The 17,388-nt window shown below is 41.9% G+C and overlaps 1 protein-coding gene across 2 annotated transcripts in view; it reads right to left on the bottom strand.

Annotated features, from left to right (window-relative positions):
- Positions 1–17,388, bottom strand: part of MPPED2 (metallophosphoesterase domain containing 2) — a 288,810-nt gene continuing 271,422 nt past the window's right edge. For both annotated transcript variants that reach the window (XM_089673486.1, XM_089673485.1), the window contains exons 6-7: positions 5,203–5,316; positions 1–1,337 (exon numbers count right to left, since the gene is read on the bottom strand). In XM_089673486.1, coding sequence (XP_089529612.1) covers positions 1,219–1,337; positions 5,203–5,316 — 233 coding nt within the window. In that variant the 3' untranslated portion in view covers positions 1–1,218. The remainder of the gene's footprint in view (positions 1,338–5,202; positions 5,317–17,388) is intronic.

Below are 17,388 nucleotides of genomic sequence, written 5' to 3'. Positions count from 1 at the left end.
TTGAAAAATCTTGCAATTTTATTTTGCATATAAAGGCGCTAGATATATAATATCACAATGAATTTAAAAGAAACAACTGGATTTCTAAAGTCCATTAACAAGGTAGCAAAAAAGGAAACAAAACAGGACAAGCCTTGAAAAAGCATTTACAAAGATTAAAGGAGAAAAGGGCTATTTGCAACAGTATTTTTGTGCTAGCAAGATTGCATTTACACACAGTGCAAAATAAGAAAAAAAAATGACACAGGAGAGGGGAAAAGGGATTCAAGAATGCTTAAAAAAAAGAGCAACACAGCCCTTCTTGTCTTGATTGTATTCATTTCATTCTTCACATGCCTACCACCGCACACAAATACCACTTCTTCTCAGAAGGTAAGGATACTTGCAAATATAACACATCCTTCATAATTCAGGTGTGCTGCGTGCAGCATTTTTCATTTTTATTTTTGCATTTGCCTATACAGCCAATAATAAATCCCACATTTTGTTATAACACACAAAAAATACTTATATATATATATGTATATAAATCCATATTTAAAAGGAGTCTGCATTTACATGTTTTAATGTACGGCATACCTGGTCTTTACAGGTGTTTCAGCCCCATACATAAAAATAATTTAATAAAAAATACAGGCAAAAAAATACAAATAAAACAGCAGAGACAATAACAGATCATGGACTAAATAGGCTTACAAAAAAAAATAATCAAAAGCTAAAACAAACAAAACAAAAAAAAAACAATAAAAAATACAAATAAAATGGACATAAAAGCACTGGAAAGACTTTGAGGTGATAGAAAAAGCACACAATTCAATAATGTTTTTTAAAAAAAAAATACAAACACAATTCAAATAATATTAAGTTGTGCAAATCCCGGTGGTTTACAAAATGAATAGCTTACATTTTTTTTTTGTTACCTTTTTTTAAAATTTTATAATAATGTTATGAACCGACCCTCCTGGGATATGTACATTTTACAATAGCTTTCTTAGGACACAAGAAGAACAGATAAATTAAAAGATGTTTTTTTTTTTTTAAAAGCATTAACTTTTGCTTTCCTTTTTAAAGGTATGGTTTGTTTTCTTTGTACCAGTTCGAGCAGAACGCAAATCCAAAACTTGGAAATAGATAAAAAGAGCAAGACAGTTATTAAAATAAAACAAAACAAAAAAAAGGCAGTTTATAGACCCTCAGATACAGATGTGTTCAGGGTCTTCATGATCCTTGGGGATTAGGAAGGTCAAAAATAATTGGAGGATTGGTTGGTTGAAAGCTGACTGTACACGTTGAAGAATTGATGTAAGTTGTGTAGCCATCAGTCATTATTCCGTAACCTTCAGGAGGAAAAAAAAAAATAAAAAAATAAAAAGAAATTATAAGTGTTGTAATATATGCAAATTTTATACAACAATTGCGAATTCTAAAACTGTTTACTATAAGCTCCAACATGAAAATGCAGCGAGCCGTAATCCTCTTTGGACAAGGTAAGCTGCTTGGTTCGTAGGTCCTTATAAACACAACAGGCAATCTTAAGAAGCTCAGAAATAACCATTAACTCTAGCAGTTTACCTTCCTGTAGCTGGGCGATCCTAAAGACTGAACTCCAAATTGTACGCAACGCGTTAGCAACATTTGCAGCTCACTAATCAAGGTAAATGCATAGTGAATATTGGCTGAACCAAAAGCTATTTACTAACTGCAAATATACAAAATCAAAGTGCTGTAAATATGCACATATTAATATAAAATATCCATGTAAATATTCATGTAAATATTAATAGAATTAATAAAATTAAATATTAATAGAATTAATAAAATTAATTTAATATAATGAAGAATTGCTATGAACATCAAGAAATGCCTTCTTCTGGATCAACTGTGGGTATAGGATTAGAACTTTTTTTTTTTTTAACCTCCCTAGCGGTCTGATTATGTCAGTATTTCTGTGCTCAAAGCGGTATATTTTTTTGCATGGAAATATGTCGTTTTTTTATTGTAGGCCTTTAATTTTTAGGAATAACTCACTGAAATCTGTCCAAACAAGAGTCTATTAAACATCCTGGGGATGATAAAATTTGAAACCCGAAATCAAAAATTATAATATAATAATCAAAAAAATAATAATATAATAATAATAAATGTAATTAAATAATATAATCAAACCAAAAACACTGAAATTTGAAATATAGCGCCAAATTCGCACATCACTGAGCAAAGTCGCAAAATTGTTTTCAGTGTCTGATGACGAATTTCCCCACAAATCATTATCACTCAATTCTGAAAGTGGTTCTGATTTACTATTGCTGTTGTCTAGCTGGTCTAAAACCACTTTTGACCTAAAGGGATGCTTTTTGGACGCCATGGACGTTTCTCAATTTCCATGCAGAAAGAACAGTAAAAATGCAGGCAGGGCACAGGACAAAGCACTCGGGACACAATGTATGTGAAATGGTTTGATACAGTAACGTAATACTATCAGATTTTAGTGTATTTAGTGAATGTCACATTTTGACATTTTTACATTTCCCGCTGGTTCCGGTCCCCGTACGTCCCGACTTCGCAGGGAACGGAACCCGGAAGACGGATGCCGGCATCAGCTGGAGGACATTGCCGGGGACACTGCAGGGGGGACATCGCGGGATCGCAGGACAAGGTAAGTGCAGAAGAGATCCCAGAGCAGCGCTGCAGGATATTCCCGAGTGTAACTCAGGGTTACCGCTTGTGGTGCTGAAACTTTACCCCGAGCTACACTCGGGAATACCGCCAGGGAGGTTAAGGGTTGAGCTGGATGGACTTTTGTCTTTTTTCAGCCAGACTAACTATGTAACTGTGTAAATGTTAAAGGAAAAGTTCACCTTTTTAGAAAAAGTAATAAATGTACAAATTTTTGCAGAAAAAAATATGCACAGTTATTATTTTTTTCCTGCAGGAGCCTGGAAAGCATTGCATCCGTGATCAGTGGATCTGTCGTAGTTCATTCAAAAGCCCTGCAGCTTTCAGCCCATACCTTCTCCTGGGCTGTCAGCTTCAAAGCTGCGAGGCGTCTGAATGAACTACGATAGAGAGCTGATCAGCACCTTCACACAAGCCGTAAACCAAAATGGCTGCAGGGGTGTGGAAAGTTTTGAAAAAACTACTTGTCCAGGGACTAAATCCTTGTCCCAATATACTTGTCCCTCATGACAACCTTACTTGTCCAGATAAGAAAACATACATTTTAACCAAAACTGTATTTAAATCTGCGTTAAGTAATGTCTGAGGCTTTTAAAAACAAAAGGGGCTTTATGGCGACTTAAACATTTAATATTTTTAACATTGTGCTGTTTATCTCCCCCTCCCCTCCCCACCTCTCTCCAGCACCGCACTCGGGGACCAGCAGGGAGGGAAGAGACCTTGCAATGTAATGAGCACCGATTGGCTGCTCGTTAGGAAAGGGGAGTGTCCGGCTTATCCTTTATCCATATAGCTGCCAGAGCTGTTTTTGCATTATTTGCGCACGTTTAAAAAAAAATTTAAGGCCTGAAGATTTCACAAAACCCCAAAATATTATATATTTTCTGAAATCAGAGACCCTAGAGAATAAAATAGCGGTAGTTCCAATTTGTTACGTCACATGATATTATCAAAAAGTAATAAATTATCCAATTTTTTTTATAAAATATAAAAGATGAGGTTGCATCGAGAAAATAGATATCCAACATGTCAAAGCTTAAATTTGAATGCACTCATGCAATTGCAACAAAAGTGATGCTTTTAAAGCTCCTTACAGGTCATCAGTTTAGTGTTACGGAAGAGGTCTGGTACTAGAATTATTGATCTCATTCTAGCGTGTGTGGCGATTAATAACGTGTATCGCAATTGACGTTTTCATGTGCAGCAACACCACACTGGTCTGGACGGTCACACTGAACACCGGCCACTACATTGTAATGTGTGAATAGACCGTAAAATGTTACTAAACCCAGGACCCTGCATTCACTATATCTGGTCTCCCAGGACCCTGCATTCACTATATCTGGTCTCCCCGGACCCTGCATTCACTATATCTGGTCTCCCCGGACCCTGCATTTACTATATCTGGTCTCCCAGGACCCTGCATTCACTATATCTGGTCTCCCAGGACCCTGCATTCACTATATCTGGTCTCCCCGGACCCTGCATTCACTATATCTGGTCTCCCACAGTACACACAACATGGGAATGCAGTTATTTTAGTAATATAAACTGCCAAATACCTTTTCTCATCAGCAGTATATAGCAGTCTTGTGACTTCTGCCAGTGTCCAGCTGAGCACTGGTTAAAGCTTGTAAGAGGAGTTTTCATTCTGCTCTGACTGTCCTGTGAGGCTGCATAACCCGTGACCCTCTGTCTGGACAATGCTGATTGGCCCTGTGCTGATCACATGCACTCTCCCAAAGAAAACAAAACAAATAAACTCTCTAGCCATGCATACTAAATTGAGCATGTGCAAAGTGACTCCTAGAGCTCTGTACCATCAGCAGATGGACTGGGGACAGTAGAAGGGGAGGATCAGAGAAGAAAGGATCAAACAGCCTTTTTACATAATGTGGAGGATTACCTCTTAGGTTCCACAGTGAGTACAACAAGCATGCTTTACTGCATATACAGACTGATTTTACTGTTGTGGGTTTAGTAACACTTTAAGGTATGAACGTGTGCTTTTGTTTGCACAAGACCTACTTTTCTCCTCATACAATGTAATGGGAATACAAAAGCAGCTTGAAGCAACTTTCAGGTTAAAAAGGAGGCCAAATGCAGGTCAGGAGCCCCTAGATTGAAAGAACTAGAAATGATCACTGAAACATCTCAATCACAAGCTGAATGCACCTGAATAAAACACTGCACTTGCCCACCTACAGAAGCCCCAAGACCCCATTCACATACTGTTGTGGGTTTAGCAACATACTAAGCTCTCTCAGGAGCTCAGACTGAAATGAATATAAAGATTTCTGTAAATGTCTGTAGAATTTTTTTTAGGTATTGTATAAAAATGATGTATATAAAAATGATAACAGAAAAGGCTCACAAAGTCAGACACTAGGTGTAAATCTCCACATTATTATTTGCCTCTTGGGATTTACCATAAAAGCCTGAGCAAGCCAATAGGTTTAAAAGGTCAAAATCTTTTTTTTACAAATTTCCCAATAATATTCTGTATTTTTTTTTTTAAATGCTCACCTTCATGAATTCCACCAAAGACATGCAACTTGGGCCTGACCCTCCTCTGCACTGTGTTGAGAAGCTCTACACACCCAACCCTTTGCAACTCTTTCGGAACCCAGTCCCGGAAACCTAAAACCATAAGAGCAAAGAAAAAAAAGAATTAGACAAAGGCACACTTAATATTCGGTAAACAGTGAGAATTTTACGTAATCTTGTAGACAGCAATATTTCACTATAGGTTTATTATACCATCTGTAAGATCACACCTTCCATTAACAGCCAGCAAAATGCTTTTAAGGAACATTCACTTTGCCTTCATCAGAACGTTGCGTTTTTGGGGTCTCTTGGATGTAATGAGAATTTTCTTTATCCTTGCCCAGAGTTTGATTTATAAAAGTAAGGGTTATAGAATTAACTTTATTCCTGTGAGTTCCTTTCAGTTTCTTCCCGGCAGTAACCTAATTATTTAGCCGTTCCCTTATCCTCTTCTCTCATTTCATTCTTTTTTTTTTTTTTAATTGCATTTTTTTTTCTCATTTACCGGTGAAATATCAGAAGAGGTATTTCTATGACACCACCGTAGAAATTTACCCAAACGTTTTCTTTGCTTTAAGCTATTGTTAAAGGGCTCAGGCGCCAAATCCCACTGCAGAAGACATCTCTCCTCGCCATTGTGGGGAGCTAACCTAGTCTCTGCAATGGGAAGTGACTGAGATGTAATGGAATTTAAGAGTTTCCTGCAGTAATACGGCAATCTGCAAATGGTTATTGTAAAAGATTGACACCTATTCTAATTAAAAGGCTAAAAGCTTCTAATGCCTAACATGATTGGTAATTTCAATTGATTTGCTAACACTTTGGCAACAGAACCTTTCTGCAGTTTCTGAACAAGGGAAAAACATTCAATACTTGCTCTCATAAGAACCATCATGGAGTTTGTGCATCACTGGTGAACACTGTGAGCATTTGTTTTTTATGTAATACATATATGCTAAAAAAAAATGGAACGATGTTGGCATTTTATTTGAAAATTAATCTTTCAATTTGTACATAAAAAAATTAAATTCAGGATTAGAAAAAAGAAAAACAATGACCTTTGTACAGGGGCGTCCCTAGGGTTGGTGTCACTCGGTGCGGCAACACTTGGTGACACCCCATCCGACGATCCCCGAAGAATGGATCGGATCTGCGGAGCATAATGGATCAGATTCCGATCCATTATGCTCCCCAATCTGCAGATCTCATCCAACCTGTGGGGATCATCAGCTTTCTTTACAACTTAGCGGGTCCGGTGTCACCCCATATAGGTTGCATGCCGACGATCCCCGCATGATGGTTTGGATCTGCGGATTGAGCATAATGGATCGGGTCCGATCCATTATGCTCCCCAATCAGCAGATCCGTTTCATCCTGCAGGGGTCTCCCCTCTCTGCATAAGTTAAATGCATTATCCGATCTGGGACACTCCTGTGATGCACTGGATTGTGATCATATGGGCTTCGAATCACCCTCCCCATACGGATATAAGATCCATTCTACTACCAGTAACAGATACATATAGAATGTTGGATCCCTTTCTCTATGTGGATTGATTGGACTAATATTTACAGCCCATGTTGGCATCTATAGCAACCTTTGTGCTTATCTCTTGGAGGCGTCATAGGGGATCCATGGAACGAAAGTCCTTTTTTATGTTTTTAAATTATATAACCAAAAATCATTGCAGTCTTCGCACATGTACCCCTGAAGAAGACAGATGTTCGAAATATGCTGGGTCCTTTTATGTGAAATCAGATGTTTTAGAGCTTGACCTACCTATAACTTACAGTATATGATATGGAAAATGTTTGTGGTGTATTGCATGGACTGTTAATGGACATGGACAACATTTTAAAGAGCTTTTGAACAACACTTGTCAAATCACTGAATGTACCAAGAATTTTTGTTCAAATGTTTGTAAGAAAGTTTGTTCAAAAATCTACTAATACATGGCCAGTTTTAGACTCTATTTTGCTGAACCTTATTTTTATTGTTATATTATTATTATCTATTATTATTAATGTTCGGGCTTTTTTCAGCAGGGAGAAATGCAGTTCTGACAACTCCAGCACTGAATGTACTGTATGTAATGGTATGGGGTACTGGGTTGTGCTGGGGGGTCTATTGATGCTGGCTCCTGAAGGCTCTATTGTTCTCGAGGGGACCTATTTTTGCATGAGGGTCTATTGTTGCTGGGGGATGCATGGGTGCTGGGAGAAATCTACTGTTGAGGGAGGGGTCTATTGTTGTTGGCTGCTGGAGGGTTTATTGATGCTGGCTGATGGGAGATCTGTTGTTGCTGCCGGGGGTATTGTTGTTGGGGTGGATCTATTGCTGCTGAGGAAATCTATGTTGTTGGCTGCAGGGGAGGGATGGGGCGAGATGCCTACCTTTGCCTGCCTTGCCTGGTCCTTGAAGCAGTACTACTCTCAGTGACACCAACAAGGAGGAACAATTCCTCCCACTAACACCAATGATGGGGCATTATTATTTTCCTTGATATTAACGATAGGGCACTATTCTTTCCACTGACACCAACAAGGGGCCACAATTCCTCCCACTGGCACCAACGACAGGGCATTATTCCTTCCTTGATATCATTGCTGGGGCACTATTCCTCCCACTGATACCAATGATGGGGCATTTAATCCCATTGACACCAGGGCATTTTCCACTGGAACTGACAGAATGGCCCCCTCAAAAGTCTGAAAAACAGCAAACTGGCCCTTTCTTTAGAAAGTTTGGAGACCGCCCCCGATCTAAGCCGTAGCTTCATCTCCACCTTCCCCATATTACTGATGCTTCGCCTGTCTGATAGAATGATGTACATTCAAAATATCAAACAATAAAAAAACAGTGGAGTGAAGATCCCGGTGGGTCTTGTGGGACCCTACAGTATTACCACCTTAAATAATACCTTTAAAGAGAATCCGTCATGTTGACTATTCAGAAACAAAGCGACAAGAACATGTAAAAAAAATAAAAACTAAAAAGGCTACACTTCTCCTTTAGGAACAAAAAGTTACACAGTATGGGCATGCAAAGGTTAAATACATCCAACTCTCAGAATCTGAAACGTAGACCTAGCAAGGAAGTCACTGCTAATTGATGGCTCTTAGAGTTTAAGAGCCACTTAGTTCTACAGTTAATGTAGAGAATCCATAAAAATGAACATCAATTACTACACAAACTGCCTGTCTGGAAGTGAGAAGAATCATTTCGCAGATGAAGCAGGTGAGGCATTTATATACGAGGTGCCCAAATCCGTACCGCACAGTCAATGTCACAGGATCTTTATTGTGCATGTAGGAGCATAGACAGTGTCAGTGCACCCTTCCCATAATTCCATCACTCTTTGCGTCTGCAACTAGGTGAGAAGAAGCAGGAGATGAACAATGGTGGATGACAAGTCAATCTACAGCTGGTCCCGGTCAGATCTCCAGTAGTATAGGTCATTTTGCAAAATGTATTAGTATTCAATAGTCATCGTAAAGCCTTGGGAAAGTTTGTATTCAAAAACTGGAACAGAAGAAATGAGGGTATCTCCCTAAAGCAGTGTTTCTCAACTCCAGTCCTCATGGACCCCCAACAGGTCATGTTTTCAGGATTTCCATTATTTTGCACAGGTGATTTGATCAGTTTCACTGCCTTAGTAATTACCACAGCTGTTTCACCCGAGGGAAATCCTGAAAACATGACCTGTTGGGGGTCCATGAGGACTGGAGTTGAGAAACACTGCCCTAAAGCAACCGATCAGATTGCAGTTGTCATTGTTCTAGTGCAGGTGATACAATAAGATGACACAACTTTTGGGTAAACAACCCCAAAACAAAAAATGAATATATTCAGGGGTGTGGACATTTTTGAAAAAAACACTTGTCCAGGGACTAAATCGGTGCCCCAATCTACTTGTTACTCATGACAATCTACTTGTCCAGATAAAATAAATACATTTTAACCAAACCTGTATTTAAATCGGAGGTGATATTATTAATGTTTGGGGCTTTAAAAACAAAAGGGGCTTTATGGCGACTTAAACGTGTAATATTTTTAACATTGCGCTGTTTATCTCCTCCTCCCCTCCTTGCCTGTCTCCAGTACCGTACCCGGGGACTAGCAGGGAGGGGAGCGACCTTCCAGTGTAATGAGCACTGATTGGCTGCTCCTCCGGAAAGGGTGGGCCAGGGATTATTCTTTATCCCTTTCACTGCCAGAGCCGTTTTTGCATTTTTTGCACAAGTTTAAAAAATCATTTTATGCCTGAAGATTACATAAAACCCCCAAACATTATCTATTTTCTAAAAGCAGAGACCCTAGGGAATAAAAGAGTGGTAGTTCCAATTTTTTATTTTGCATGATATTTCCACAACATTTTAGTAAAGTATACAAGTAAGTTAATTTTAGGGCACAAAAAAGCAATAAACTGCCCTATTTTTTTGTAAAATATAAAAGATGAGGTTGCATCGAGTAAATAGATATCCAACTTGTCAAACCTTAAATTTGTGTGCTCTCGTGAAATGGCAACGAACTTCAGCACCCTATTTTTTCTATAGGTCGACACTTTTATAGCTCCTTATAGGTCATCAGTTTAGTGTTACGGAGGAGGTCTGGTGCTAGAATTATTGCACTCATTCTGGTGTGCACGGAGATATGTGACATGTGTATCACAATCGATGTTTGCATGTGTAGGCACCCCAGCGTGTGCTTTTACGTTTGTACGTGCGTATATGTAGGGATGGGGGGGCCTCATTTTTTTGGGGTGGGGGGGGTGGGGTGGGGTGGGAGATAGTATGTGCTTGGGTGTAACTTAAATGTTTTACAAAAAAACCAACAAAACTTTTTTTTTTCATCACATAGGGGACAAAGACCCCTATGTGATGATTTTTGGCGACAGGTTCTCTTTATTGAGGTATCCAGGATCTAAAAGACCCTGCATGTCTCCCCTGTACGCCACTGAATGTAATGCGGTGCACATCGCACCACATTACATTCTTTCCCGGCTTCCATGGCCAGGAATCTCTCAATGGGGACCCGAAAGTGACATCATAACGTCACTTCTGGGTCAGGACAAAAAGGGGAGGGCAGCGGACGCGTCCGCACTCCTCCCTCCCCTCTAGCCGATGGCGTAAGCTGGCCTCAGGTCCGCAGAAGGGCAAGTGGAGCCCAGGAGACCTCACTCACCGGGGGGGGGCTGGCACTGTGTGAAAGCAATTGGCGGCATTGCTTCCACCTAACAGGTGAGCCTGCTGCTTGCAGGGCTACAGGTAGAAAAAAAACTACCTGCCCAACGTCCGGAACTACATGTCCTGGGCGTCGGGCGATAGGATTCAAACATCCCTGATATTGTAGCTTACCAACTCTTAGATATGATAGCTGCTTTGGTTGACTTTTTTAGTGTTGACTTGACAGGTGGCGCTGCCTGTCAATCTCGGCCTTTCAAGCCAATGGCTCGCAGTTGCAAATCCTATGCCCCACATATTTGCATTTTGCAAGAAACCCATTTGACGAGCCATAGGACACAAGTATTAGGGGGGAGCTGCTGCACACAGAAGGTTTTATATCTTCATGCATAGAATGCATGAAGATAAAAAAAAACTTCCAGCCTATAGAACCACTTGAAGATTTGCATTACTAACAGTGTATGTATGGAAGTATACCACTACATATCTGACTGTAAAGTATACAGGATGTGATTACACTAAACAATAATATTAGTAATAAAAAAAATGAAGGCGACATGGGTTGTGCACACAAATTTACTAAAAAGGCAAACATGAAACTGCATAGAAAAGTCGTTGGAGGTTTAAGCAACTGTGGAGAGTAAAGATTTGAACTGCGTGAACCAGAAAACCTTCGAAAAGCTGGAGCAGTATGAAAAGGAACATGACTACTGCAGAGAACAAGGAGGCGAGAAAGAGAAACTTTATTTTTTTTTTTTGGTTTCAAATTGGTGTCAGAGAAATCATAGCAATCTCTGCTCTGGGAACAACTGAGACTATAAAAACAAAGAGCTCCATACAAGTTTGGGATCTATGAGACTACATTCACATCGCCGCACAGCAGCAGGCAGGGGCAGCCGCTGGTGAGAATCACAAAATTCTTGCTGGTGGTTCTAATCGCTGTCAGATTTGTACTCTGTACAAATCAATGGCCAGCGCTGCTGCTGCTGTTCGCAGTTAACCACTTGTTTGAGCAATTCCGGATAGAGCCTCTGACCAAGTCTGGGTGCAGACACTGTGGGTTCAGGGTTGGCGTTTCTGCAGAGAGCTGGCAGCACACAAACTGATCACAACTAGGTTTTTTGCACAGAATGTTGCTGTGTCCAGAGGCGGCAAACTATTTTCATCTCATCGCCCATGTGAATGTTGCCTTATCCAGCATGTTGAAACTCAATGGTGTCTAAGGCAGATCCAAGATGTCTAAGGCAGATCCAGGATGTCTAAGGCAGATCCAGGATGTCTAAGGCAGATCCAGGATGTCTAAGGCAGATCCAGGATGTCTAAGGCAGATCCAGGATGTCTAAGGCAGATCCAAGATGTCTGAGGCAGATCCAAGATGTCTGAGGCAGATCCAAGGTGTCTGAGGCAGATCCAAGGTGTCTGAGGCAGATCCAAGGTGTCTGAGGCAGATCCAAGGTGTCTGAGGCAGATCCAAGGTGTCTGAGGCAGATCCAGGGTGTCTGAGGCAGATCCAGGGTGTCTGAGGCAGATCCAGGGTGTCTAAGGCAGATCCAGGGTGTCTAAGGCAGATCCAGGGTGTCTAAGGCAGATCCAGGGTGTCTAAGGCAGATCCAGGGTGTCTAAGGCAGATCCAGGGTGTCTAAGGCAGATCCAGGGTGTCTAAGGCAGATCCAGGGTGTCTAAGGCAGATCCAGGGTGTCTAAGGCAGATCCAGGGTGTCTAAGGCAGATCCAGGGTGTCTAAGGCAGATCCCGGGTGTCTAAGGCAGATCCCGGGTGTCTAAGGCAGATCCAGGGTGTCTAAGGCAGATCCAGGGTGTCTAAGGCAGATCCAGGGTGTCTAAGGCAGATCCAGGGTGTCTAAGGCAGATCCAGGGTGTCTAAGGCAGGCCAAAGATGATGCAGTTTTCTTTCCTTCCACCAAAAGAAAATTTCTCTATTCCCCCATCAACTGCCTTCAGCAGCATTATGTTCTGCCAGTAGGGAGCCTTTCCAGCTGGCAGAACACAATGATCACTGCCAGCAACTATATCCACTGGCAGTGATTGTATGTAAAAAATCTGACAAGTTGGTGGTACTGAAATTGATCGATGGATCAACTTCAGTACAACCAACCTGCCCATAGATGGATTGAATTTTGGCTGGTCCCTATGATTCGATCCATCTATGGTCTGCTTTAGGCTAACCATACATGTAGACTTCTCTTGTTCAGGGTCAGCGTGGAGCACATACTGCTGTGGGGCAGCACCCGCAGCTGTCTGAATACCTGAACAGTGACTGCATTTTACAGGACACAGCCACAATTTGGATTAAAAGTTTCTACCTGTCTCAGTCGATTTTTAAAGAGGTAGTAAAGTCGTTTTTTGAAAATTAAAAATTAAATATCTCCTAAATGTGCACCGTTTAGAAGATATTCTCTGTTTTTTTAAGCCAGCACATGCGCTCTGAAGGAAAGGCTTGCCCGTGTCGTTCCTTCAGAGCTATGTGCCGTGACCCGGGACTCCTGCGCACATGCGAGAGAGTGACGTCATCGCGGACTGGCCTGTCAGATGGCCAGAGCTCACAAACCCAGAAGGAAGATGGGTGAAGATGGAAGCCTCTACAGAGGTGACAGCTTGCCGCTGCACGGCTTTATTTTAAGGTAAGGTTTACATAATGCGATGCATACTAACACATTATGACATTATCTTGCAGGAGACTTTTTTTTTCTGTGGTTTACTACCACTTGAAATTGACTTTTGTCAAGCCAGGTAGTACTTGCAGGGCCAATCACAGCTTGAATTTTGTCCAATTCAACAGGAATCAGCTAAAGCCATGTATGGCTAACATTAAAATGGCAGCAGATATATTTCTCATGTAAAAGCTTAAGTATATGTCATTTTTTTTAAAATCAGTATTAGGAATGTCACTTACTTTATTGAGAAGTGTATTCTGAATGGGCAATGGATGGTCTCTTGGTAGACCTCCTTGCAACCCACTTACACTCATCTTCCAATTCTCTGGAACCCTATGTAAAGCCGGCCTTAGATGGTGTGATTTTTTCTTCCTGCAGCCACGGATTGCAGGAAAGAAAATCGTTTGATTCTCCCATCTAAGAAGGGTGCTGTTCTCCCCAGCAACACTGTTGTGCCAACCGAGTTGTCAGGGGGGAGCACCAGTCGGCTGTGACTACCCGGATATCGTGGCAACTGCCGTGGTGCCCACCTGTTCACACAACACTTCCGTGTTGATGAGGGAATCCCTCCCGTGGAGCAATATGTTTTTCCCAGGGGGGAGCTGTCCCTACCGGGAGAATACACAGTGACTATTGCTAGCGGCTATCGTATGAAAAATACAGTGTGCTGATTGCACCCAAATTAATTGATCGATCAACTTGGGTACAATCAGTCTGCCTATACATGGTTCGAATCTCGGTCGGTCCCTACTGACACTAGCTGAGATTGGAGCTGTCAATGGCCGGCTTTAGGAGTTTCTACAGGGTTGATGATGATGTCCTCTTTGTCAGCTGACAGGGTTTGGCCTGGAAACTGGCCGCTCAGTCTACACTTCATGCTGTTCCCCCATACATAGAATCACCAGTCGAGTGTGTTCTGCCATGTTCTAACTTGCCCTTTCTTGGGTCGCAGACCAGTTGACTCAGTCTTTATGGCGTAGTAGAAGAAATAACGCGTGTGTGTGTTGTGCTGTTGTGGAAAATGAGTGACAAGAATCCGGAGCATTGGATTAACATCACATTTTCGTGAAAATTGGCAAAATTGGGAGTGAAACTTTAGCTCTGTTACAACAGGCTTATGGTGAACATTCCATGAAGAAGTCAATTGTTTTGGAATTTCAAAGGTGGTTTAAGGAGGGGCGGAAGATGTCCACGATGACGCAAGTGGGCAGCCAAACACAAAAAAGACAAATGCAAATGTGGAAAATTAAAAGGTTATGGGAATCTGTTTAGAGGAAAAGACCGGAACTCTGGCCTGACAAGAGGATACTCTACCACGACAATGCGCACATGATGCGTTGAGTGTTTGCAAGTTCCTGGCCTGGAAACCTATTCAAAAACTTGACCAACCACTGTATTCTTAGCTCCCTGAGACTTTGGGCTATTTCCAGAATTTTAAAAATGCCTTAAAAGCACACATTTGATGACATTCCAGATATCCATTCCAGATTAAGGGGGGATATGATCAACAGGTATAAACAGTAATGTATTTAGGTTTTGTGCTGCCCTAGGCAACACAAAAATTGGAACCCCCCTCCCCTCTGCAGAAAGAGCCTGACATTGACCAAGAACACCCCTGCCTTGCACCTGAGCCTTCTACTACCACTGCCCCCCCCATACACCGGCCACCATCCCCCCATGGCGAGAGAGAGAAAGACACTCACCTTCACAGCTGCAGACATCCCCAGAAACGAGTTGGGCTGTGCATACACCGTCATGAAACCCACAGCATCTCTCAAAACCCACCAAGTCCCCATGCTGCGTGCGTCCATTCTTCCTAGGAGCAGTGCTGCCCCCCCCCTGAAAAATGCCGCCCTAGGCAAATGCCTTGTTTGCCTTATGGTAAATACACCCCTGGGTATAAATACATTGGTGGTTCATATAGTGAACTCGGTGTAGAGCTATTCACCCTGAGGTCATCACAGAGGACAAGGGGGCACTCTTTACTTCTGGAGGAAAAGAAATTTAATCTCCAAACATGGAAAGGTTTCTTCACAGTAAGAGCTGTGAAAAAGTGGAATAGACTCCCTCAAGAGTTGGTTCTGGCCAGCTCAGTGGATTGCTTTAAAAAAGGCCTGGATTCTTTCCTAGATACACAGAATATAACTGGATACTAACCAGGGGCGGACTGACAACTCATGGGGCCCCCGGGCAATAGGGGGTCATGGGACCCCTGTGTCCTTTGCTGACACTCAAAGCACACCCAAAAAAGCCTATAAAAAGGTACCAGGGGCATTTCATGGGGCCCCCTACTGACCCAGGGCCCTCGGGCAGTGCCTGAGTGCTCGAATGGTCAGTCCGCCCCTAATACTAACATTTATAGGTAAAGTTGATCCAGGGAATATCCGACTGCCTCTCGGTGGATCAGGAAGGATTTTTTTCCCCTGCAGGAGAAAATTGGATCATGCTTTGCTGTTTTTTTTATGCCTTCCTCTGGATCAACTGTGGGTGTAGGATTATAACTTTTTTTTTTTTTAATGGTTGAACTGGACGGACTTTTGTCTTCTTTCATCCAGACTAACTATGTAACATCCAGCCTGCCTGCGACACAGATACTTCGCAGCGTTCTGCAAACCGGAATGCTTCCAGCAGTGGCACAGACGTTTAGCAAAGTGTATCATTTCACAAGGGGATTACTTTGAAAGTGACAACAACCACTAGAGTATAGGTAAGCAAACATTTTTTAGTACAGTCCATTCTGGGAATTAAATGATCACACCTTATATAAGTGGGTTTGTGGGTGGGCGATAAAGGATTGTGTTTAAAACAGCTAATGGAGCAGATTATGTAGATACTACGTTTCCTTGCTTAGAGAATAAGGTTTACTTTATCAAGACAATCAATGCTCCCATCAAAAAAATTCAAATTTTGTGTCTTGGGCTGTAATGGTAATCAGGGGCGGACTGACAACTCATGGGGCCCCCGGGCAATAGGGGATCATGGGGCCCCTGTGTCCTTGCCCAAACTCAAAAAAGTCTATGATAAAGGTACCAGGGACATCTCATGGGGCCCCCTACTGACCCCGGGCCCTCGGGCAGTGCCAGAGTTTCCAAATGGTCAGTCCACCCCTGATGGTAACAAACCTACATGCAATTTACCCCGCCTGTCTATCTATAGGTCCTCAGCTAACCTTTAAATATATCAATAAATTAATTCCTATAATACCTACTATGGCAAAGAGGGTAACATTTTATCAAGCTGACACAGTAAAAGTGAAAACCGAAGATCCCAGTTTGCCGCAGCCACACAAAATCTTAATTTTTTACACAGCAGTGACTCTTCAATAAATGGTAATTAAGAGGGATTGTGCTTTTAAATTCTCAGGAGAAGAACTTGTTACACTACAGTGCTTTATGCAGATTTTTAAAGGTAGAAAAGGAATCTGGAATAACAGCAGTGTGTGCGTTCTAAGAGGCCCAGGAGATAGACAAACACTCCGCAGCATCATCGTTACATGAGATGCAGCAAGGTGCAGGTACCGGAACGAGGCACGCCAAATTTATTTATTTCTACCTGGCACAATCATCTACTGGATATACCCAAGGAAATCTGCCTTCTGGAGTCATATTTACGCTCATACCCCTTATGTGCGCTAGTAGGTGGGTATGTATGGTTGTGATTTCATATAAATCTATGGATAAGGGTTCCAGCTGATGGAGTGGCCAATGCAGAACACATACAGTTGCAAGAAAAAGTATGTGAACCCCTTGGGATTACGTGGAGTTTTGCATGAATTGGGTATAAAATGTGCTCTGAAGTCATCTAAGTCACAACAATAGAAGAACACAGTCTGCTGAACATAATACTACACAAACATTAGATGTTGCCATGGTTTAATTGCACATAACATGTAAACATTCACAGTGCAGGGAGGAAAAAGTATGTGAACCTTTGGACTTAATAATTGGTTGACCCTCCTTTGGCAGCAATAACCTCAACCAAACGTTTCCTGTAGTTGCAGATCAGACCTGCGCAACGATCTGGAGTAATTTTGGACCACTCCTCTTCACAAAACTGTTTCAGTGTAGCAATATTCTTGGGATGTCTGGTGTGAATCGCTCTCTTAAGGTCATGCCACAGCATTTCAATCGGGTTGAGGTCAGGACTCTGACTGGGCCACTCCAGAAGGCGTATTCTGTGCTGTTGCAGCCATTGTTTTGTTGAATTACTTGTATGCTTTGGGTCATTGTCCAGTTGCATCACCCATCCTCTGCGGAGCTTCAGTTGGCGGACAGATGGTCGGACGTTTTCCTGCAAAATGTCTTGATAA

This window comes from Staurois parvus, unplaced genomic scaffold (genome assembly GCF_062004578.1).
Source record: "Staurois parvus isolate SC_StPar_1 unplaced genomic scaffold, SC_StPar_1.0 ptg000138l, whole genome shotgun sequence".
In the NCBI taxonomy this organism is placed as follows: Eukaryota; Metazoa; Chordata; class Amphibia; order Anura; family Ranidae; genus Staurois; species Staurois parvus.
Note: the sequence above shows the minus strand (reverse complement) of the source record. Positions and strands in the feature narration are given on the sequence as shown.